The following is a 26,091-nucleotide window of genomic DNA, read 5'->3' on the forward strand; positions in this document are numbered from 1 at the left end:
GGAAGTGTAGCCATCCTGCCAAGCTGTGGATGCTCTAATGGCGCTGCGACAACAAAGAGCAAACACTGAGGACAATAACAAAAACAACCAGGAGGATGACGGTGCTTGGCATAACAAAAAAAAAAAAAGAAAAAAAAGGTGATTAAAGTTGCATTTCCCACCCCCAGGGATCTGTGCAAGCTCATCCCCGTGTACATCTCGTGCATATTCTGAGCGCACGTGGAGGGCTGGGGGCCTTTTCTGCACATGCTCAGTGGGCGATGATGATGAGGGCTGACACATCGCATGTCGTGAGCGTAGTTACCGTGCTGAGTAATGTGACATTTAAGGACTCCCGCTTTTTCCTTCCTTGCACAGTTTGCTGCACACACACACACACTGTGCACACAAACATCTATACATGCACATTCACAGATGCAATCGCATGCACGCATACACATATATCATGAGCTCCCTTTAGCTGAGAGGAGTGAGAGGAGAGTTTCTGCATGGTCTGAGTGTGACACATCACTCACTAGTTCATGACTCTGTGTATATGCTACCACATTCATCCTCTATTTTCTCTTTCTCATCCAGGATGTCTTGGTGCGGACTGTGACAAAATGTCCACTTCTAACACGGTTTTATTGCTACTACAGAAATCACATAACCTCACACGAACATTGTCATTATTTACGAATGCACAGTTGCAGTTCGCGGTTACACAAGATGGACTGTGAGTTAACGATGGACTGGGAATAATCTAGACAGGAATAATGAAGCAACCTGTTTGAAGTGAGATTTCACTGTTGGCTAATTCTGTTTTGTTTTGTTTTTCTTACCCTCTGACATTATTGCTTTAAATAACCCGAGGTCACCGTGATAACTTGAGCTGTGGGATGTTTCTTGTCTTTATATCCTGCGTGTTACCTGTTCTGAGTGTTTGCACGGAGCGTGAAAGCAAATTTCCTCTCTAGAGGACAGTAAGGAATCAGCCTGAATCTGAATCATAACTTCTACAACAAAAAGTGACGGTGCAAGTAACACAAGCAGTCAGATGATGCGACAGCTCTCACACATCGATAGAGCAGCCATCGGAGGCAATTTGAGGTTCAGTATCCTGCCCAAGGATACCCTCGGTATGTGCACTAGAGGAGCTGTGGATCGAACCGCTGATCTTCCAGTTGATGGACAACCCTCTCTACCTCTGAGCCACAGCCACCCCACTTACTGTGAGATGTACAGTAAATAAAATTTGCAATCTGGTCTCACTCGGAGGGCATCAAAATATGCTGCTTGGGCAATGTCCCTAGCATTGGAGCACCGCTTAGCGTCTCTGCGAGACCCACTGAGGTTTCCATCAACTGCAACATAAACTCATCCATGTCATTATAAGATGTGCATTCAGGGTGCACAAGAGGGGAGGAGGATAGGTCCAACAAACACTGCACTTTGACCAAGGACACCGTGGGCTTGAGACCAACAAACAACAAGATTGGCTGTGGCGATTGTGCTACTAACAGATGGGTATTTGCTCGCGACATCCAAAATCATCATCATCTTCTTCTTCTTCTTCTTCTTCTTCTTCTTCTTCTTCTAATTTAAGGATTTGCTTAAAGTTTCTATGATAATCAGACTGCTTGTGAGTACAGCATACATTATCATGGGCTGGATTACTTCACTGTAGGTCATGGACAACGCTATGGTAATATCAGACAGCTCCCGGGTGTGAATGTGAGATTATGTGTACTGTATGCATTTAAACTACAGTTGATAACCTATAAAGATAACCTTTGGTGATATTTGCCGAAACTCTCACTATATTCACACAGAGGTACATGAGATAGATAGTAAAACGAAAGACACGAAACGAAACAACCAATCAGAGTCGAGGAGTCTTTAACACAACAGTCCATCATGTCAGTCGTGCTGTGAACTGTGGTCAAAGGCTGATATTTTCGCAGTTTGTTTACATGAAGTAGGCCTAACGGAAGTGGTATTTATTTAATGGAGTCAATGTTGACAGACAGCTTTGATGTTATGTGACACGATGTGATAGTTAGATGCTCATTTGCTGCTGGAATAGTCATTATGCTCCACTCTAGAGCAGCAACATTTGATAAAATTTGGTATACTGGTCCAGTCCGGTCAGGTGTGTGGTTAGTATAAAACCAGTTTTAAATTTTTTACACCGACCCAACCCTAGCCATTAGTAGCACAACAATGAGGAAAAAGGAAGTGATCTTTTCATAATAGTAAGCAACTGTAGCTTTAAAGGTCTCGTGTGTAGGATCTAGTGGCATCTAGTGGTGAGGCTGCAAATTGCAACCAACTGAAACTTCTCTCGTGTGCCTAGCACGTATTGGTGCAGACACACCAAACCGACATCAAAGAACTAGTGGCGACAAAAGCCAACTGTTGCATAGTCTACGTCGCCTCACGTCACCCTGTGTCAGTTGCATTTGAACACACTACACGGACCACATCCGACGGCCAAGTGGCACGTACGTTCTGCGCCTGCGTGAGAGAGCGCGGAGTGAGAGAGTGGTACATCCTGTCAGCCGAGGGGTTTCCTATCTGTGCAGTCGAGCACCGCAGGACCTCCACGGACTATTACATCCAGACGGTCCCGGTGTTTCCTCCGCAGGTTCCACTTCACTCAGCTCCCCGATAAACCCGCTGCTTCTACCCACTTTAACCTGAATAACAAACCAGGGCTCGGTGCTCCGTTTGAATCCAAACGGAGAGCCCGGTTAGCCCCTCGCTACAGGGGCAAGGGAATAAACAGCCAATCAGAGTGATTTCTTTCACCGACTAGCTTCGCCACCAATTCAACATGCTCAATTGGCCGAAAAGCTGCTGATGCCGACACTGAAGGGCCGCAAAAACTAGGCCGACAGATGCTCACCGAGGGCCCAACTTTGGTCGTCAGCTTGGTGTGTCAGGGCCTTAAGAGATGTTTGTAGATGTAAATGGCTCATTCTAAGGTAAAAAAAAAACACAAATCTTATTTTCAGGTGATTATTAATGGATGAAAACACAGTTATAAATATAATATAATATAATATAATATAGCATTTCTGTCAATAGATGCCTCTGAATCCTACAAACTTGACCTTTAAGATGGATGCATGCTCACAGGCAGATACACCCATACATGAGGCTCAAACACAAGATGACTGAGACAAACTAAAACAAGTTATTTTTTTTACACTAATTTTTTTTAGTATTTTTCAAATAGTAATTTGAATAGTCACCTCTGACTCAGTAAGTACAGAGAAGATCTCTGCACATGATAAAAGTGGATCCTGACATTAATTCAATAACAGGTGGTCACATCATAGAGCCCTTTCTGTCTATGGCCAATAATATGTGAGCAAAGGTTTCTACACTAATCACATCCAGTGTCACATCAAGAGCGTCAATCAGTGTGACGAAACTCGCGGGGCTAAGTTTGGGCATAACCCTGAGCTTTCAATATAACGCTGATGACTCACTTTGAAACAGTGTACATCACCATGGTAACCCAGGCTGCACAGCTTACTGTGGAGCAGGTTAACTTCAGTCTATTGAATCCACATATAAAGCTCAACTGCTCATGATTCGTCTCTGTGGAAAAATGACGTTGATGCTGCATTCATATCACATGAATGAGAAGAGTGAGCTTTAAAAAAAAAACGTGAGGAGAAACTACAGTGGTACATTAAGTGAGAGTATGTAGTGATTTATTAAAGGAGAGAAGAAGAGATACATGTTTGTAGCATTTCAAGAGCACTTGCCCTCTCTGGCTATAAAATATTGCTTCCAGGACACAGCAGGTACCTGACAGAACATTATTTGAATATCAATAATGAATGAATGTTAGTCTTGCGCTGACATTTTTTCATATGAGTGACTGAGGCAATAGATTGCACCCACATTCCCATTACCTCAGCATGAGGCCAGCTTAGTGAATAGAGAGTCTTTTCACATCTGCAGTGTGGTGACACAGTACTGCATCAGAGGGCTGAACACTGAGCCTTAACGACCAGCGCTGATAAGACCATTAACATATATTTACACAATCTGCTGTTGTCCTTCAGCCTCTACAGCCGCTCAGCAACAATCTATTTGTCTTTTTATTTATTCTAATTGCTTGTTTATTTTTGAGGAATCACAAATCTTAGTCATCACATTTTCCCCAAATCTCCTCATGTTCACTGTTCTGTTTTACATAATCCTACAGTCAACCAAATTATACTCTGCAGATTACTTTACTATTTATTGTTGATGTTCATTTAATATGACAGTTATGTGCCACTGATGAATCTTGTTACTTTTGCCACTGTAACAACCTAACTTTCCAACAGAGATCAATTATATATTAACGTATTAAAAGGTACACTGTGGAGTTTTCTCTAGACAAAGTTTACATTCAGTGTTTCTCACTAAAACAGGGCTCATTCTTGAGGATATAATAAATGTGCTGAGGGTATTTCTTTCCTCATAAAACACTTGCAAAGCCAATTGATGGAAGAATTCTAAATGACTTAATCATGCACATTACTTCTATCTGATTCTTACTTCTTAAAATTCTCTATTCTTAACATCAGAGTGCCTGTAACAAATCACAATTACTCCTCAAGGATCAATAAAGTATTTCTGATTCCGATAAACCTACATTGTTCACATCCATGTCTGCAAGCGTACAGTCTCCTTCCTTGCCTTTGCTAGCACATTGCTATCCTGGCACACAGCTTAGTCACGAGATGTAAATGTTGGATTGTACGTTTCTGCAAACCACGACTACATTACATTTGTACGTCTCATACGTATCATATCAATCTCTCTAGAGTGACGGATTATATGAGCGGACTTTGTCATCGGGAGGCGGAGGGGATGGTGGACGGCATGAAATCCAGGCGAAATGCGTGCCAAGTTGCAGGCCACTGCTCAAGACCAACAAAAAACAAAACTAGCTGTTTTTTGCAACTCGTTGCTGTGTTGCCAGCTGAGATAGTATGTAGAAGTGTGTATTTTAACCAAGTGTTTTTTGAGCTAAACTTAACAACAATGTAAAGTTTTAACATATCTGCACCATAATAACTTACAAAAATAATGTAACTGTGGTTAGCAGGAATGTACAATGCCAACATTTTTTGTGGCAATTAAATAGTGGCATATCACTACTGACCAACTGTCAGGACTGCCCAACAAAGCAAAAACACAGTAACTACTGAATATATTTGGTCAAAACTGAGGGAAGACCAGAATCTGACTTTTTGACAGTATAACTTACCATTAAAATTATTATACCTATATGAATCTGATGGTATTCACATGATTTCATGTGGTTAAGCTGCCTTTGAATCACATGTTTAAATATATTTTGTTAAAGATCAAACTGGCTTCTTAGTTCAAACTGACAAAAGGGCCAAAGAAGAAACACACAAAAAAAGGGTTTGTGTCTTGTGTCCAACAATGTTTAGTTTGGAGAGCAGTTTATCGATGTCATTTGTAAGATCTGTTACAATGACTATTATGGTGTTCAAAAACTGTGTTCAAAATCATTCTCCTGACACTCTCAGATAGTCTTTAAATGTTCACAACCTGGTGAGCCTTTTTCTCATTTTGTGATGTTGCAAAATTCAAACTCACTTCAGTAAGACTTTCTGGCTAAAGTGCAATAAACTACGAATGAATACTTTTGGCTATCACCCTGAGATGTCTCTATAAGTTGCATTTGATTTATCTGCATATACAATAGTTAATCTGTCCAGAGACAAGAGGGAAAAAGAGAAAACTGAGGCTGAGCTGCACAAGAACACACTGACATACTCCCACACACATGGTCGATGCACCCGCTGCTAGCTGGTTTAAAGCTAATGTACAGTTGGTACAGTACACTGACTGCTTGGGGCAAAATAAACACAAATAGTCCAGCGGTCAAATTAGCTAGACTATTTTGTTTTCTGTCTGAAAACGTCTTTATAATCCACAGCGCTTAAATCTAGAAAAGAGAATAAGTCTGGTGACCTGTCCAGGGTGTACCCTGCCTCTCGCCCAGTGTCAGCTGGGATAGGCTCCAGCCCCCCCGCGACCCTCAAGAGGATGAAGATGGATGGATGGATGGATGGAGTTCTAAAGCATGTGGAGCTCACATGACAACTGTAGGCTTCAGCTTCAGGAGCTCTGTCAGACTCTTCCCAGATGTCGGGATGACTCTGACACAATCCCAGTGTATTTTGAAGATCTTGCTACAAAGGCAAGAGTCGTTTGAAATCTTAAACTGTAATGTAACACACCACATGTGAAGGGCATCACACAACACCATCTGTGTGATTTCAAAGTCTGGACGATGAATAATGGTACAGAAAACATACCATGTAACAACATTAGTTCTATAGGTGAACCTGCTTCGTCTGCTTGGTGTGAAATGGGATTGTATAACAGCACAATGAGCCAAAAAAGTTGAAAGAGAATAAAATGAGGACAACAGTCGGCCTTTAGTGGCCTAGTAATGTTCCAGACTTGAAAGCCACAAAAAAAAACTGCCACTGATACGACTAGTGTAGTGCCTGTTTAAGACACGCCTGATCGGAGTGGGCTGATTGCTCAGCCTGTGGTACTGCTGCTTGCAGCTTTCTTGAGAAAAGCTCAAACAAACAAAAGTTTTGAGTACTTCCTCTATCACTGCCAATACCAACAGTCCAAGTTAGAGAAAGGGTGACAAGTAAAGCAAGATGGCATTGGCCTGGGGCCCCCAAATCACTAAATCTGCCCCTGAAAACACAGACAAGTAGCAGCTACTAGCACTCATAAACACCAGTGAGATACTCAGCCATTGCTATTTCAGTGATTATTCGGTTCATAGAAGTTCACTGTAACGTTTTGGTCACCTATAAAGTGTTGTTCAACATTTGGTTGTACTAAAAGACCCTCTGAAGAGAGTTAAGTTTGGTTTTTCCACTAACCATAAATATTTTTAATGGATTTAAGTCCATTTTGTTGTTGTTTTTTTAGCTAGCAAAAAATTAGCATTGACAAAAGGTGATTGTGTTTGTTTCGTTGTATAGCCCAATCCTGCAAAACCCAATTAAAAAACAGCTAAAAGAAATTACATTTGTAAACATTTTCATTATCACATTATCATAGCTGCTAATTCTGTAACATAATTTAAAAAATGAAATAATAATAAATAATAATATAAATATAGTTCTCACCTAGCTTTTTTCCCTGATTTTTTCCAAAATATTTTTTTCTATTTAATTTTTTTTTTTTTTTTTTTTTTTTTTGCAATTCGTGGGACGTTCCTCGTATTTCTCATTGTCCTTTTCCCCGTGTTTCTGAAAGAAATTGCACCACTTTGCTCAGGGTTCAAAGGTTTAAATACTTGCTAAAGGTGTCTGAAAGCAGCACAAGAAAAGTGCCGTCGCTCCAGTATCTGTATATGCATCTAGAGCCTTGCTGAGCACATACATTTAACTGCAGTACATTCTGTGTGTTCATGCAACTATTGATTTCGGTCACTTACTTCATATTTTATCCTTCATCATCACTTGCACTAACCCTTGCACTACTTTATATCCAAATATTTATTTCCTCTTTTTGTTTCTGCTTGTGTGATTTTATTGTATATATTTCATATATATTTCAGTTGCACTGTTGGAAGGAGCCTGTCACCAAAGTTTTTAATGGTAATGACTGCTCTTGTAAATGCTGTTCATTTGACAATAAAATTACCTTGAACTCTCTAAAGAGTGCTTTATAGTTGGGATGTCATATCAGAGCACCAGTACACAGTAAAAAATGTTCTCACATTAATTACATTAAAATACTGAGTTAAAAGTTTGTCAGCATTTACTGAAAACACAGTAAATAATGGTTTGACTACTGATGCTTGTTAGAGATGTCTAAAGTCAAACCTAAGGATCCGTGTAGAGGCTGATGTGAGCATATAAGGATTGTTATTGGCACTCAGAGAACAAGCTCCACTCTGTATCATCGCTGCGTCAAGTGAAAGGAGTTTTTGTAGCTCCAACAACCTTAATCGACAGATACCTCTTCTCTCTATCCGAGCGCTTCACATCAGTTTTACTTTCTAACATTTATTCATGTCATATCAATAATTTAAGCTCATTGCAGTTTGCATTTATGGACAGAATTCAGTAATTAGCTGTACAAACATCAGTTCTGTTTACATGTAAATCAAATTATGCAACTACTCCTCTGACTCTGTCGAGGACAATAATTCAGTTTAGCTGTTTACATGCTGGTCCCCTGGTGCATCTCAGACTGCCTGGTGTACCACTTGAGTGCTGCTGATCTGTCAATCATCTTCAAAGCCCTCCAGTTGCTAGACTCCTCATGTGAAGCGCTTATCCTCAGAAAAGGCAAACTGACAGATTGAAATATTCGTTTCCATAAAGCACACCAAACACCTTGCCACATGCTCCCTGCGCTTTAACCATTTATGTGCTACTGTGCAAGCACATACATGATGTGATGGCTGGCTTAGTCGTGCAAAGGCAGAGGGAGTAATTGCCTTCAGAGAATACATCATACATAGTTTCTCTGTCATTCTTTCCTCACTCTACTGGCTTTCTCTTTTAGATGTGACATGAAGACAATGTCTACCATTAAATAAACAGCTTGGCCTCAGTGCCAAAGCATGAAAATACACTGTTTGGGCAGTGTTAGATTAGCATCTGAGATGTATTGGGCTTTCCACCTACTCTGATGTAAACCCTTCTGCGTCATTATTAGATGCTCAGGGGCAAAGGATATAGTTTAAGATCAGGAAGGTGCACTCAGGGCGAGTGACAGGAGGTGCGAATGGTCCCAACAAACACAGCAGAGTTCAAGACCAACAAATAACAATCTCGGCTACAGTGTTTGTGCCACCCAAAGCTGGGTGTTTTGAGGGACTCGCCACTGCCTTTCCAGCCGCTTTTTTTAAGGTATTTTTTAGAGCTTTTTGCCTTTAATCGATAGGACAGTTGTTAGCGTGAAAGGGGGAAAGAGAGAGGGATGACATGCAACAAAGGGCCATAGACTGGAATCAAACCTTTGGCCGCTGCGGTAAGGACAAAGCTTTTGTACATGGGGCGCCTGCTCTACCAGGTGAGCTAATGGGTGCCCCAAAAGTGAGTACTTTTTTGCAATATCCGCAATCTTTTCCTAACGATAACCAAGAAGTTTCGTTGCCTAAACCTAACCGCCACCTGCTTCTTATTGCCACGTTTGTACCACTCAAAGCCAGATGTTTTAGGGACATCTACAAGCTTATATTGACTTCAACCATGTATTTTCTTGCCTAAACTTAACCACTAACCCCCTCTTAATGCTGACATCTTTTGTGTGTCAAGATACAATGCAAAAGGCTGCCCCTAAGGTCATTTTAGTAACACCAGGGGCTTCTGCCCAAGCGACAAAATATGACAAATAGGGATGAGATCAAGTTGCAATAAACAAGCGTGTCAATCAGTCGAGAGGAGCATGTAAAGTTACAGAAAACAATGCTGAACATTTCTTAAGTTCAAAATGAATAGTTATGCAAAGAAGTAACAAAGAATGAGCAGGCCAAAAACAGTAAAGAAAAAAAGACCATGACCATGTAATCAAAACCTCCTCGGGCCAAGACTGGCCAGGAGCCTTTGTTGTATCTCTCCTCCTCATATCCTGCCAGCTCTCTATTAGTCTAATAAAGGTATAAAATGCCAATAATGCCTGCGCCCAGTTTAAGTATACACTCAGCATGCTGTTCAAGACAATACTTTGTGTGGGAGCCTTTGTGTCCTCCCAAACTCTTTGGAAAGCGTCAGTAAGAGGGGATGAGTGTGGCATTCAGGAAACAGCCTCAACATTGCTCAAAGTCACACCAGCAGGATGAATCTTTAAACGTGTGTCGAGCCACTTCTGCTGCTGGCAAACAACCTGGGCTCTATAATTCAGCAGGGGAAGTGGAAGCATTTCCTCCTCACGCAGGAAGACATCGGAGAGAGATGGAGAAGGAACACGACAATAAATGAGCAAGGGAATAAAGGAAAACAGCAGCAAGACACAAACAAGAAGAAATAATGTTGGATAAATGTTCTAGGTGCAGAAAGGAGAGTACAGGAGAAACAGGCAGGGAATCAGCGGGAGCTGATGTACTGAGGACTCTCGCACTCACAGAGCTAATTGCTGTGATGGATTGGTCTTATTCCCCTGAGCACAGAGCTCCTGCTCCTGCAATAACACAACAAGATGACTTTGCCGATCTGCGTGTCAGGCAGTTATGAAAGAACTTTGCCACCATCTACAACTGTTAATACAGTTGTCATTGTGTTGGGAAGGCAGCAGCCCACTCAGAGCTAATATTGTAATATGGGAGGATTGATTTCTCAGAGGAAATCATTCTGGGAGCTCCCTGGGTCAATTTTGCATTTGATTAGTTGAGGTCTCTTGTCGAGGTATTATGGAGTGATCATTTTTTCTGATTTACTTAATTCATCAGCTGTATAATGGCGAGGCTAACGTACATGCCTCTGGCACATTGGGAGGAGCTGCGAGGCTGCCCACGTGAAGTGAGGCAAGCCTGAACAAACATACACACACAGGTACTCACACGGGGCGCACGCACACTCCCACTCGCTGCAGAAACCAGGGCCGGCACCGTCGCATTAATCAATACTATTCTTAACAAGGCTCCCCTCCTATAACGGTTCAACTTGCAGCCGTACACATGCGTGCACACACACCACATTTCTCACAGGGAAGCCCTGATTAAGTCATTGCAGCCTCTTTTCCTAAAATGGAGTGTTGCATCGGAGCTGAGTTGAGCTGAGCTGAGAGGATCTTTAATAACAGAGGAGGACAGCCTCCGGGGAAAGACCCCTGGAGAGAGCAGTCACATGTACGGGTTACCCAGGCCGCTATCTGTCTAATCACACAGCCGATGCTACTGTACACGGAGCCGCTCAGGGGGTTACATTAACCACCTGTGTTTGTTTATGTGTTTCAGAGAGGGACTGAAAGAAGAAGATGCAGCGGGACTATGGAAGTGTGTGTATTTGATGGAGGAGAAAGAAAGTAGTACATTTTGTCAGCTGTACCGCAGATGAAAAACTCCAGTATGACTAATCTCCCCATTGCTCATACATCCTCAAATGTAATAGATTTTCCTATTTTTCACCCTTAATGTGGGGCATCAAAGTACAATGTGGCCTCACACGCTGGATTTGGGTAGCAAAGTCATCAAGACTCCTGTTTTCCATTAAAAGAGGAAGGTCAAGCGCGAGACAGGGAGGGCTCCTTTTGTGTAAGATTGCTTGTATTCACCTCCCCAACTACACGTACACACACTTACAAGGTCTCACTCACACAACCACACGTACAGTATGTGAACCACCACCTTACCACCTCATTTCTAGCCAGGAAACTCTTTGACATTTTCAGCACTTGGTACACCTCAAGAAGGCAGAGGCAGAGAAAATAATGACAAAGTTACTGAGATGTAACTCGGGCTGAAATGATTCCTTGAGACACTCAAGTAACTCGATCACTGAAAATCGGGGCTGTAGCTGTTCAGTATAAAATATTTGACTGTTTGCTCCTTTTTGTCCAGACAGAGTTCGACGCAGGTTTTGTGGGACGTTTAGGGTGACAGTGACGTAAACATAGTATAGTGAACAAGCATAGTTAGCCCTCCAAGCTAAGGCCTGTTAACTGAGCTTACAAGGGTTCAGAAATATGCAACATACGCAACATTTTTGCCAAAACCAGATATCAAACAAAAGCCGGAAACTGGATTGCAATGCATTGCTGTGAGCTCTAAGTTCATCACTTCTAAGCAGAACGTCTACTTGAAGGAACCTCAAGGAATGTCCAACGAATGATTCGAGTCCCCGTCTTTAAGGGAACAGCCCGAGTAACTCCTCAGTATACAGCTTTTGCACTGATGATTGTTACTGTCGCACAACATGGTCACACTGTGGACAGGTGACGTAAAACAGTCGACTCAGAACGGAAGACGTGATTTGATGCCAATTGGATTCAAAATAGAAGGAAAGAGAAAAGAGCAAGGGTTGAAGAGAACGATTGAAAGTGTCCAAAGTTTGGGATCATTTCAACTTAAAATAAAATCAAAATGCTGTACAGTGTGTCCACTGTAAAAATGAACTAGCCTACCACAATAGCATGATGTCAATGCTTCAGCACCTCAGCAGAAAGCATCCAGTCTACAGATCAGACCCGACACAAGGTAACATTAACGTTCGCATTTAAATCATCAGACTGGTGGTTGAGAATAAATTCTCGACAAGACAAAACCGTTTTAGAATGTTGCAGAGAAAAGTTGCAGTGGTGTGAACTGGCCGCCTGAGCTCGACCCAAGCTGGCTGATGTGTCACCTGCAACAGAACGGAAATACAGTGAGTTGTTGCATAGAGATAATACACCGTCTCATGCAGTTGCATTGGTGTCAACCAGTAGGTTTTTAGAACGTTACAGAACAGTGCATGGCAAGTAGTCACCTGTTTGAACTCGTCTCATTGCGAATCTTTGGTCCAGTTGGGCTTTAGGCATGAAAGAATGTATGTTTATTATGGCTAATTATGCTGATTTTCAACCAGCTCTGTGTCATTGCAACGTTGCTAATAGCACTGAATACAAATGAACAATGCTCAGCAAACTGGCGAACTCTCACTGGCGGATGAGCGGTGGATCCGAGCAGCACAGAGGGAAGTTAAACGCCGTTCATCTTAACAAACTGCCCATAGTACCGTGACACAGAGCAGGTTGAAAATTGGCAAAGTTTCCCTTTTAAGAACATCAATCAATATGGTGGATAGTTAGGCTTTCACAAATTGATTGCAGCAGTTTATTTTGTGTTTATTTTCATGAGAAAAACTAAACTAACTTAGGGATATATCTCCAGAAAATAAAATGCTGCAGCCCATTTGTGAAAGCCTGAGCTTCATTCATGTCATTATTATGATAATTTGCCTTAAAAGTATCCATTCTCAAACATTAAACAGAGCTGCTGCCTGTGTTACCCCTATTTTCCCCTTGACTAAAACTATAGAGAGAGATAGAGAGTGGGTGGGGGACTAAACAAGTGCTGAAATCCATAGAAGCGGCAGGGCCCTCACAATTAAAATCAGGGAGTGAGACATAATGACGGGTATGATGGCTTGTTTCATGTGTGGCTGGGAGGGGAAAATTAGCAAATGAGGGCCTTTCTCTCTCCCTCTCTGCTTTCTGACTGACTCTCTCCATCATCTTTCAAGCACTTGATCAGCAGGCCTCTAATTTCAGGCAACAATCAGCGAGTGCCTCCGCTGTGCTGCATCCTCCCAGAACACAGAGCTCATGTTGGGATACTTCCTCATCAGCCAGGCTTGTGCTCTACTCTGTCACTGGCAAGCTGTGGAAATACACAGATGCAATCTGTTGTGCACAAATACTTGTGCTAGCTTCAACATGATCACATACCTCATTAGTTGATAAGCTGATTAACCAATTGACAGAAATGTAACAAAGCAGATAATCAATTATTAGTTTAAACTTAATTACAGCTAGCAGCTTTGTTGGCTGGTTGGTCAGTCCGCATTAATGGTTCCAAGAGACTGAATCCTACTGACTGTGCTGATGCCCTGACTTTTTCCTTGAGCGCCGCTATGACATTGACATTTTTGTTTTAGGTAGGAATTTCCCAGTCAGTTTTTTTGGCCCTGATCTGAATTCCCTTGTTGACCCACCACCCCTCTACATCCCCGGAGGTCACTAATAGGCAAACCATGGTCCTGGTCATGACCCAGATGCTGCCCTATCTGCACCCTGATCTACAACCGATAAACTATTGAGAATGATCAAATTATAACGGAGCGTTTCTATTTTAATTGGCACAGCATTTTTAGCCTTTTATGGCACTGGTTTAGCAGCCTGCGAAACTCAAAGACCAGCATATGTTGTAAATCATCTGACGTGATGCCACTGAGCCAGTCAAACCACTGCATTCTGGTGGCAGCCTCGAGCTCAATGAGTATTGTGTCCACCCCGTTTAGGCCTTTGCAGCAGCCCAGGTTAAATTCCATCCCCATTCTCTCTCCCTGTGTCCCATCACTGCACTGTAATAAAGGCAATACAAGCCCCCAAAAAACCTTAAAAGAAAAAATAAAATGAATGCATTTCCAGAAGCACTGCTACTTGCATCAATAAGTGAGATACATGCACATACAGGAAAGACGAGTTAGAGAAGGAAGTCAGAGAAAAGTAGACCGCAAAACCAGAGTCTTTAGCTTTTCTGAGATGCTGAAGTAGCAGACAGATTTGTAATTGGAGTCCCAACCCTTTGTCAGTTTTGTCTTGGATTTATAACATTCTCAAAACTATATAGCGAAGGGCAGTGGGGGTCCTCCTTTTACAAATCAACAAATCGCCACCACTAAATACTAATACGATAACAAATATGTGATCACAGTTAAGCCTCAGCTGTATTTTGTGTTTTGCTAACATGCTAGCCTAAGATGATGAACATGGCACCTGTTAAACATTAGCAAATTAGCGTGTTCATCTAAGTAGCATTGCACTCGTATATCATTGTCAAACTCATGACGGACAGTTAAAAGAAGGATCAAAATCAGTGCAGCAGAACCGGAGATGTTGTCTTCGGTATCCCATGCATTCTTTTTCCTTGTCAAATCTTGGTGCCTACATTTCCCACAATGTAAATTGACGACAGACGGTCTGGTCAGAGATCTGGGTGTGTTATGCTAGTACCCGCTGTAGTACTCTCCAGCACCTACTGAAACATAATTTTTCCTCCTTAGAAACGGGAACAGCCCATTGGTTTGACAGCCCATTGTTCCGACCATATTAAACTCATTGTTCCGAAGTCTGTTCCGAAATCATCATGATGCCCTGTGGTTAAGGTCTGGTTAGGTTTAGGCACAAAAACCACTAGGTCAGGAAAAGATCATGGTGTGGGTTAAAATGAAAAAGAAAGTGACAAACACATAAGCCGTGAGCCTGCTCCACCTCAAGCCGGTCGCGGCGCACCATACGCCCGCCGCGAGCCGTTCAGCACCGCAGACAGTCGGACTAATGGGATGTCGAACCAATGGGCTGTCGAACCAATGGCATGGACCCCTTAGAAACATCGCTAAGGTACGACCACTTCTAAATGAAAAAGATGTAGAGAAATTGATTCATGCCTTTATTTCAAGCCAACTTGACTAGGCTACTGTACCGCACTCACTGGCCTCCAAAAAACACCTCTAAGAGACTTCAGCTCATTGAAAACTCTGCAGCTCGGCTATCAACCAGAACCAAGAGGAGAGAGCACATCAGGCCAGTCTGAGCTGCTCTGCACTGACTTCCTGTTACATTTAGAATAGATTTTAAGCTCCTCCTCCTTGTATACAAAGCCCTACATGGACTGGGAGCTACATTGCTAACTCCCTTGTTAACTATTTGCCTCCAAGAACACTGCGATCATCTGCTGCTGGTTTATTGGAGGTTCCCAGCAAAAGCCGGAAGAAGATCAGGGATGCAGTCTTTGTAAGTTAAGCCAAAGCTATGGAACACACTACCCATAGGTATTAGAGAAGCTAGCTTGCTAAATATTTTTAAAATAAATCTTAAAACGTACCTGTTCACTTAGGCCTTTAACTAGCTCCGACTTTCCTCTTTTTGACGCTTCACGCTGCTGCAACTCTTTTAAAATCTTACTTGATTTTATGATTTATAGTTTTACAACTCTATGATTTTATGAATTAGTTAATCCACGTTTTAAACTGTTTTAAATGTCCCTCTGTATTGAATTGTCTTGTCTGTTTTATGTCCATTATGTCGACTCTCATGTGAAGCAATCAGTGCTTATCCTGACCTTAATGTATGAAATGTGCTATATAAATAAAGTTTATCATTATTATTGTTATAAACAAAATGAATGAATGAATTCCTCTTTAAGGTTATGCAAACACAATGGTCATGGTTTAAAAAAAAATGAGAGTGAGCTCTAATAGCAGGTTTGTTACAGGAAGCAAAGTGTAGCCTCCAACATGAAGGTCAAACATGTTGCACCTCTACATCTTTACTTTCTGCCTCGCTACATGACGGACACGCCACGCCCTGCACTGGCACTGACGTAACATAATTCCTCAGGATTCTGGGATGTTTCAAAGAGAAGACTTTTAGACAGTTTGCTGGACAAAATAAGTCAAAAATTCACTTTTCTCTCACATCTAACTGACAAAACAATTTTTTGATGATGAAAAAAACATCAGTTGCAACCCTAAACATAATGTACAAAATGCACTCATGCGCACTGCTTCTCCATCCTCCCCTTCACATCAGCCACCTTTCTAAAGACTCACTCACAAATTCCCCAACAGGGTAATCTCTATGTGTCTCATACTGTACCAGGCACAGGAGCAGAAATCACCAGCGTGGGCCAATACTTAGCGAAAACCCTGCAGTCCTCGAGAGGGTGGCTGGGGCTGAAGCCACCGGAGTATGTGCTTTAAATTTAGCCTGAGAGGAGGAAAGGGCAGCTACTGTATAATAAGCAGGATAAGAGAATAAGTTGAACTTTGACCCCGGCTCCCTTTATAGATGAGAGCGGCGACCTTGGGAGGGTGAGAGAGGAGATTGATGACAGCCATTTTGTTTAATGAGCTCACAGGAGAACCGCCCCTCCCTCTGAAGGGAGGCCAGTCGTCTCCCGCTCAAGATAGGAAAGACAAACATCAGTGTGATCTGCAGTGAGGCCACCTCTCTGCATCCTACCTTGTACACATTAATTACAACAGGATCAAATTTCCTTCCATCTGCGTCTAAAAATAGTAACACATATGGGTGATGGTGAGAGTCCGTGCATGCGAAATGGCTGATCCAATGAGAAACAGGTTGGATTACAGAACAAGATGTGGTTCAATATGACATACGTTACATTTAAAGTCACCTACACGTGGCCTCTTTAAATTCCTTTAACTGGACTGAGTGATTTTCAACTTTACAAACAAGACGCCGCACAAAATGCCTTCAGCATCCCCACACGCCACCCTTGAGTGCCTCAAACAGAAGTCACTGGTTGATGGTAAGATAAAAGGTCGCCATGGAAACAGTTCTGAGATGCGGCCACCATGGGGAAAAACGTGAGGGAAACACAGAGGAAGGGAATGGGAGAGATGAAAACAGAGCTGGTGTGAGACAAGAGAGGGAAAGCTAGGTGGAGGAAGTGAGAATGAAACCTGCAGGATCCAAAAAAAAAAAAAAAAAAAAAAAAGAAACAACGTGACGGAGACCGAGTGTGAAAACCGCTGAGGCAGCCAGAATGTCACCGCCTGCTGTAGCCTGTGCTCATGGGAGATCATCTGACCTCACAATCTGGGTTACCCCCACATCAGAAGGAGGAAATAAGGGGACCATAAGGAAAGACAGATCATGCGGGGTGATCATTTGTTTCCCACTTTTGTTTTTATTTCCATCTCCCTCTCTTTGTTCTGGAGGGAGGGAGAGAAAGAAGGAGAACACTTGGGTGTCCTCTTTCTTTCATCTTGTCTCCGTCTTACCTGGAGCAGTGCAGTTCTTAGATTCCTCTCTCTCCTCTTCCTCCAGGCTGCTGTTGTCCATTTCCTGCAGTAGCCTCCTCCCTCCCCATCTCTCCTGGTCGCCGCTGCTGTGGCTGGAGACATCGAAACCTGGAGGATGTTTGTCACAGTGAAAAGTCTACTTTCAAAATAGATTCAAGGACGTTCCAGTGCAGCTGGATGGGGCGATTTCAGACACAAAACTTGCAAAGATTATGATCTATATCAGTTCACTGCATGTCACACTGCACAATAACTTGCTCCCCATTTATGTCACATTGTATAACATCTGAACTGAGACGTGAGGAGGTGCAATGAGCGCCTGGTGAACTGAATCATAGTGCTTCAATGTACATAAACACAACAGATCGAGGCATCCATCTGTGTCTCCTGTTTTGAAGTAGAAAACAATAAACCAGGTTAGACCATGTGCCGGTAACTCTGCATCACAGCAGAGGAGGAGGAGGAGGAGATTTAAAAGCCAGTCAGGGAAAGAGGGCAACATGAAATGCTGGTTTTGCAAATGGAGTTTGAGGCGAGCATGTCCCTGCGTTCCACATCGAATTTTTACTGTCAGTACGTACTGCAGCTTCTCTTGTAAAGTACGCACAGAGTATGCAAACAACTGGGACATACTTCGTCATAACACTGCGCTTTGAAATGTGACCCTCTTGCTTAACACTGTCACTTAACGTTACCTTGGCTATAAAACAAAACGCCATTCCTCGAGCACATCCGAGACAGAAGTGAGCCCGCAGAGCTCTGCTGTGGTTACTTTGCAGTGTTTGAAGTTGTAACTTTTATGTAATAACTGCACACATTGTAGATTTCAACATGTTCATGACAGTAAACTTCTCTGTCATTGTTATTTTCATAGTTACGTCTTTTGTTGTTGTCTATCATCACTTAAATAATTCCTATTCCTATTACTACATTTTCACTTCAATGCACTGTCATCCATCATTGCAGCTTCTGTCATCTGTCTGCAGCTCATTCGATCTTTTTCTGCACAAAGGATTGTGGGTCAGGATAGAGAGAAATGCATGCTGTCTTGCATACTGCAAAATTTTAACAGTTATCGTAGCACATCCTGGTATTTCTGGCATACTGCATTTGACATACCATGTATTAGGGCGTACTAAATCCTTTTTCTGGCATACCAAATATCATAGTAGTATGGGTATTGGAATGCACAGTGTTTTTAGCTGAAGCATTACGCTCGCTCGCCACTTGCGCATCATGTCATGACATCCTTATTTTGCTGGTTTGTAAATCAGGGTCACAGCAACAGTCACGTTGCGGGATTGTAGTCCTAGGTTTCATATGACACAGTATCAATGCTGCTTGCCTTTAGCTGCCAAAGCTCTACATTGGCAGAAACACAAGGCTGTTTTCATTACTGATTAATCTGCTGATTAGTTTTCTGATTAATTGTTTGGTCTTTAAAATGTCAGGACATAGGGAAAAAATCTCCATCTCTGCTTTTCAGAGTCCAAAGTGATGTCTTCAAATTGACATTGCTACAATATTGCAGGGCTGACTGTTGGTGCTTTCACAAAATACTTCCACAATAAGATTTTTGATTAATAATCTGTCATATGAATTGAATGACTGGATAATGACAAACAAAACAGCTAGAACATTCTATGTTCGGAAAACGACATAACTTTAGTGTAATGCAGGAAAAGAAAACACTTATGATGTTACAATATCCAAAATCTAAGATGATACCTTACCTCCTATTACAATACCGATATAATGTCAGTGTGTTGACCAGCACTATTTACTTTCATAGAAAAGCAGCACATATTTACATTTGAGAGGCTGAAACTAAGCGGTGTTTGACACTTTTGGTTACAAATGACCTAAATGATAAATTGATTATCAAAAGAGTTGTAAATTAACGTTCTGTGTACTAGGACACACAACCTTCTCCAGGAAATACATAGCACACGCAGTATATTTTAGGGTTGCAACTACTGATTATTTTCATTATGTGACCTGCTCCACAGGCACGCCCCCTCCTGACGCCATGAGTCTGCTGATGCCAACCACCTTAAATTCCCAAGGACCAAGTGCCAAACCGGAGGTGACAGGGCATTTTCAGTCACCACTCCCAAACCACATCACAAAATGCCCCCAAACTGTCAGCATCCTTAAAGGCCCTTGAAACACACCTCTTCAGACTTGGCTTAGCCATGTTTTTATTCCCCCGTCTATTCAATCTATTCTCATTTTTAAGTGTATTTTATTGTCTTATTAAAGAGTTAACAGCTTGGTTTTTTTTTTTGTTTTTTTTTTTTTTTACATATATATCCTGTTATATATTATAACCCTATATATCCCTATGATTATTATGACTATTATTATTTCAATTACCTTCTGACTATTTTCTTGACTGCTTAAATAATTGTTTAGTTGACAAAATGTCAAAAGATTCCTTAGACCCCAATGTGATGTCTTAAAGGGAGAGATCCCAGTTGAGTAGGGCAACATTTTTCTAATGTTATGTTTGAATATGCAAATGAAACATTATCTAATTAAATATGTGCTGATTTGCATCCATTCCCAGGATAGAAGTCTACCACTCCATGAGAAAATACCGTCAACAGCCATAAAAATCCTAAAACCATGATATAGGAATAAAATGTTATATAAATCAGGCTATGATTAATATCTGAACAAGCCCCTCTGTAAAAACCTTAAAAATTTAAATAGGAATAAGACTTGAAAGTTTAGTGTACGTAAAAGCTACTGAAGTTGAATTTGTTTGCCTCAGAGTGAGAGCGAAAACTCAAAAATTCTAACATTTTAATTTTCATTTATCATTGTTGTAGGCCTTCTGTGATTCTCACTTTCTCCAGCTATAAAAATGTGTAGCCTATATGTTACAAGAAAAGACCTTTTTAACATGATTCAACTGCTCTTTCATTGGAGACGGCCATATTGACAACACACTGCAGGTGCCACCATAGACATGGGTGCCACAACATCCACATTTCCTGTTACTTTCACAATAAGAGTGCCCCACTTCCTTTTAACATGTTTATCCTTTTAACTTTATACCATTAGTTGTATAGAGCTATCTGTATTAATGCAACTAAAATGCAAACCTAAGCATATTAACACTATACACCAAATTTCATTTCCTCAACTAAAATGTGGGTCATACCTCCACAGCGGTGGCTGGTCTTGAGTCTCCCTAGCTAGCCTATGAACTCCAAATCCAAAAACAAAAAGCCTCAGCGTACAATAAAGAATGCAATAGTGCTGGGACAGATTTGTCTCCTTTCACCACCACCAGCGCTGCAAAGTTTAACTACCAAATAATCATAAATAGTTCACTGCAGAGTTGTTTCCTTGGGCTAAAACACTGATGAATGCTCATTTAGACCTATTAGTAATGAGGACTTAATGGGCTGTGCTACCCTCATTATAAGGCTCAAACATGTTTTGCGGCTCCACACAGATTATTTTTGTGATTTTTGTCCAGACATGGCTCTGTTGATAGTAAAGGACCCCTGCACTAGAGTCATCATTTTAACTAATAGATACCACCATGAAACTTGAGGGGTTGATTACCTACACTGAGACAATTATTTTTTGTATTACAAGTTTTCTGATATTGTAGATTTAAATATGCAAATGCAGCATTATCTAATTAAATATGCATAAAAACAGGAATCTGAAATAAAATAAACTCCATAATGTGTTTTTTGGACATTTACTTCCCACTAGTCTAAAAGAAGACATGTTATGGAGGCAATATAGCCCAAAATCTCAAAATTCACCAGTGCATGAAAAAACTACGATTTCACATATTGTTTTGCTTTACAATAAAACCAAATATATTCAGTTTACAAAGTGTTTGTGTGTGGAATTTGCATGTTCTCCCTGTGTCAGCGTGGGCTTTCTCGGGGTACTCTGACTTCCTCCAACAGTCCAAAGACATGCAGGTTAATTGGTGACATTGGTGAAATCATCCGTAGGTGTGAATGTGTTATGTGTTACCACATTAACAAAGTAACTTTTATAATCATGAATTAGGTTTTACATTTCTATGTTTAAGTTGCATATTGCTGCAGTTTTGCAGGTAAAAATGTGCATGTCAACCAATTTGATTTATTTTTTATACATCAAGTCGTCTTCTCTGTCACATCAAAGTTTTATTCTTTATGTAATCGTAGTGAACAGCTGGAGGAGTGCACCACAGATGTGTCACTTTGATACCCAAAAAATCATACATTGAAGGGGAATTTCATAATTTTCCAAAACAAAATCCTCTTGAGGGGGTGGAGCAGCAGCAGTGCGGTGCACAAAGTGGGGGCTCCCACTGTGGCTACATCTGCACATTCTTCAAGAAAGCAGCAACAGCAATGAATTCATTTCATACTTCAGAGAGCCCAGCAGGAGCACTCTGCCCTTTCCACCCTGCCAACCACAAGTCTGGCCTAAGAGAGGGATTCAAATAGAATTAAAAAGCCCAGTTATTCAATAGTCCTCGGGGCATGGCTGAACTACTCACCTGGCCTCACCTTCACTACACCACACACAGCAGCTACAGCAGCTACAGCAGCAGCAGCAGTGAGGTTTGCGTGCCAGCGCTCTACTGTTCCTTCCCTCCTTCTATCTTTCGCTATCTTGCACACGGGAGAGAAGAAGAGGAGTGTGGGAATGATTAATGCACCACTGCGAAGAGGCGTCGAGTGCTCCGCTTCCAGCTCCACAACATCAAGCTCAATTTAGCAGAACTTCATTAAGCGCATCATAAATAATCAACTTTAATTGATATTCCGGCAAGCTGATTAAGAGTTAACAAGAACACAATGGGGACAAGGGAAATGCATTAAACACCCCGGCGTTGTCCCTTGTTCAACTCTAATTTTGAGCACATGCAGAGAGCAGCACTGTTGCATTTCCATGTAACCAGGATACGCAGTGGGGAGGAAAGAAGGGAGAAAAAAACGAGTCCCACTGATGATGCACAAATCATGAGTGTATGAATATTCATGCAGGCCTTCTGTCCATAGAAAGTGATAAATACATCTCACTTTAGCTGACGCTGACTCAGTAATCAAGTGGAGTGTTGGGAGGCACAGTCAAAGACACATAAAAAGGGAGCGAGGAACATGCAGACGTCGAGTCAAGTGGTACAGATGTTGGCTGTGAGGGAAGCAGTTATTCATTAACTGGGTTTCATCTGATTGTATTTCAATGCAATTCATTTAACATACATGTCAGAACAGCAGAGTTGGAGAGCGAGGCACATTTGCAGTGCGCCACAGAGGTGTAGGCCTATACCCTGGGGCTCATTGCCCTGATTTCACCACTCTGCAGCTACAACACCTGAACATACAGGAGCCTCTGCGTCCCTCAGCCCAGAATAGTCTCCCATAGATAAAGCTCGGATGGATTTATTGTGCAGCTACCTGCATGACAGCACACCTTGATGCTCTGACGCACATAGGAGAATATTTTAGGTTGAACTGGGGTAACTTTTTGGGCACGTTTTAACAGGATTAGACAGTGCGTGTGCTTTTGATACAGTCATCTTACCCTGTAAACATTGGTGCTGGTTTCCAGGGGGACGTAGGGGACACAATATTGAGATCATGTGCATTAGACCCTGTTTTGACAAAGTTAAAGCATTTACACTATAAATTGATGCAGAAAAAGCACACATCAGTGATGAAAAAAGTCATCAAAAAGCAGGAAATTAAGTGTTTGATGCCTGAAATTGTCTGGCGGAGAACCTCACACCACTATGACATATGTACCCCCCTCAATTTTGAAAATGAAACCTACGCCCTTGCCTGTAAATGATATGGAAGACACCAACAGGCTGTCCCAAAGACACAACATCACAGAGCCCTAACCACACTTCATTTAGACACTGACTTGATGTGTCAAACTATGCAGGAATATTCAGACTAACAAGTGACAACAGGAAGATGCTTTAAAGTAGATACAAGGGTGGAGGTTTTGGTTCAACACACTGTAGGTTTGAGGGTCTTGCACCTAATTTCCTGCATCCTGGTGAGGTTTAGGCACCAATTTCTGCATTTTAAGCTCAATTTATGGTCAAAATGTAAGCAATTTGGCCAAAATACTGGAAAGTCCTCTGCTTACGTCAGGTCTTTATTTGGGGGATCAAATGCACATGCTCCAAATACTGAGGGGGATGTGCCCCCCGCAGCCCCCAAACATCTACACCTATGAGTAGATGGTTTTCACAATGCAGCTGCCTTAAACTAATCTTAATGTCTCTTTACCAGCACAGTGCAGCTGTTAGGTGACAATAAAGAGACTACACTGGAGAAGTATAATATACAGCAATGAAACAAACAAGCAAACTACTAGAAGGAATTCAGCTCTCCTTTCCCCGTATCCCATCGCTCCGAGCAGGGAGCAGAACAAATGGCTAAATCCTCACCTGAATTTTCCGCTAAGTAGGAAAAGCCCTTCACGACCAGGAGCAAGCCTCCGAACAAGCATATCTGGATTAAAACCAACTCCTTTCGTCTTTTCCGCCTCGCTTTGACCTTCCTCTGGCTCGGCATCACTTGCGTCGGCCGATTCCGGAGTCGGATACCCGGCAGAGACATCCCCTCTACCGCTGCCACATCCATGCGGATCCCCGGAGTAAACACACACACACGCTCACACACACACACTCACACACACACACGCAGGCAAAAAAAAGCGCAACCTCCTTTAATTCCCAGGGAATAACTGACTTATCTCCCGGGAATGGATGTGAAAAGTAACAGGGGATGGGTGTCCGAGGAGCAGGAGGGGGATGTTTAACAAAAAAAAAAAAAAAAAAAAAAAAAAAGTTGGATCTTGGTACCGCCGGGATGCTGCGGGCTGTTCGGTCAGCGTCAGGCTGCTGGAGGAGCCGGGTTTAACCTCTTAAGTCATGTCCGAATGTGGCTTTGGAAGTAGTAAGGCGGAGGACTGCTGCACGAGCCCTCCATGGAGGCGTCCGTCTGCTGAGTGCTGAGGCACAGAGACGCGGGGAGAGCGCGAGAGGGTGCGCGTGGGCATGCACGCTCACATTGACCGAAGTGAAACCCAGGTCAGAAATCTGTATGTTCATATACTGGGAAATGCTTTTAGTGTGTGTGTGTGTTTGAGGAATATAAACCCACGTGACACTGGATTTATTTATGTTTTAGTGTTTATGTTACTGAATGTAAAGTCAGTGTTACGGTGGAGCATGATTAAAGCTGCATTAGGAGATTTTATGACCCCTTTTAAACAGGCTGCAAACATGACATGCAACACATTCTCGCTCTGACCTCGACACATATGGACGTTTGGTCATGGACCATCCACGTCCACATATGAAGTGCAAGGTACCATGGGTGCTTGGTTGTTGACGTTCTGGGACGCCATGTCAAGTGAAAGTCATTGTCTCCTGGACCTACCCACCCCAGTCAGACTTTCTCCGCCCTAACTTCCGTCTTTGTCCTGCCGCATTTCCCCCTGACACCGCTGAGCACCATTAAATTATAATGGCAACCACCCGCATGTAATGCCAACTTTGAAGGATGCCTTTGTTCGTTGGTTTCTGATGCCGCAAGTCACTGCCAGAGTGCCAGATTTCGATGACTTCAGAGTGAGACCGCGCTCAACGATAACATTTTATCTCATAAAGTTAACATGGTGTACATGTTGGCAAAGCCGACTGACCTGGGGTCTTGTTTATAAAACAATACGTAGGATCTGTACTAAAAAGCCAAAAATGGTGTGCGCCAAAAAATACTTGACAATTTCCACAGTCAGGCTTCCACTTCACGATCTGCGTCTCCAAAACGTTCGTCAGCATGGGTCAAAGTTTCTCCCAATAAGTCTGTTTTTAAAGATAACAAATTTTGCGTGGGAAGTGGCGTACGCCTCTTTCAGGCCTCGTTTTGCACAAATGAAATGTTTATAAATGAGACCACAGGGTCGTTGGCATGGAGTCAACACATGGAGGCAGTGCTGAACCTAGCACATTCGGCACCATAGTCAGGCTTCGTAGTACTTGAGTTCTCAATCTCAACCCCAAGCCCAACGAGTCCCAAAAAGCCCAACAAGTCGGACCAGGTTCAGTATTTTATGATGATCTCGGCTTCTGGTTTGAGCTTCAGCTCACTTGGGTCTGTTTGGTTCGGGTTGTAATTTTTCCAGCCTGTTGAGATCCCCACTTTATACTAGAAATTGTACTAATAATAATGATGGCACTTTGTTAAATACATTTATGATTACATTTTCTGTTGTGGACGGTGGTGTGTGGTTGCCTGTCATAGCATAGCATTTTTTAAATGTATATTTTCATCAGTATCTCCTCCTGAGACCCAAACTTTTGTTTGGTATGCATTAATTTCTCCTAGCTATTTAGCGTCAGTAGGACCTGTATCTGTACATAAAAAAACCTAAACATTGTCAGTGATAATTAAGTCCCAGTGTCCTCAAACGAGACGATAATAAAATCCCAACGTCCTCAGACAAGTACTTCCTCATTAACAGGTCTTAGTTTGTTACTGTTCCTAAAACTGGGCAAATTTGTTGT

General features: G+C 42.1%; 1 protein-coding gene across 1 annotated transcript in view; it reads right to left on the reverse strand.

The window, feature by feature from the left end:
* Positions 1-24,592, reverse strand: part of LOC125885933 (sodium/potassium/calcium exchanger 3-like) — a 78,847-nt gene extending 54,255 nt beyond the window's left edge. Inside the window, exons 1-2 of the mRNA XM_049571789.1 lie at positions 23,968-24,592; positions 17,517-17,645 (exon numbers count right to left, since the gene is read on the reverse strand). Of these exons, the coding sequence (XP_049427746.1) occupies positions 17,517-17,645; positions 23,968-24,163 (325 nt within the window). The 5' untranslated portion in view covers positions 24,164-24,592. The remainder of the gene's footprint in view (positions 1-17,516; positions 17,646-23,967) is intronic.
* Positions 24,593-26,091: the final 1,499 nt, after the last annotated feature.

This window comes from Epinephelus fuscoguttatus, linkage group LG3, assembly GCF_011397635.1.
Source record: "Epinephelus fuscoguttatus linkage group LG3, E.fuscoguttatus.final_Chr_v1".
Taxonomy (NCBI): Eukaryota; Metazoa; Chordata; class Actinopteri; order Perciformes; family Serranidae; genus Epinephelus; species Epinephelus fuscoguttatus.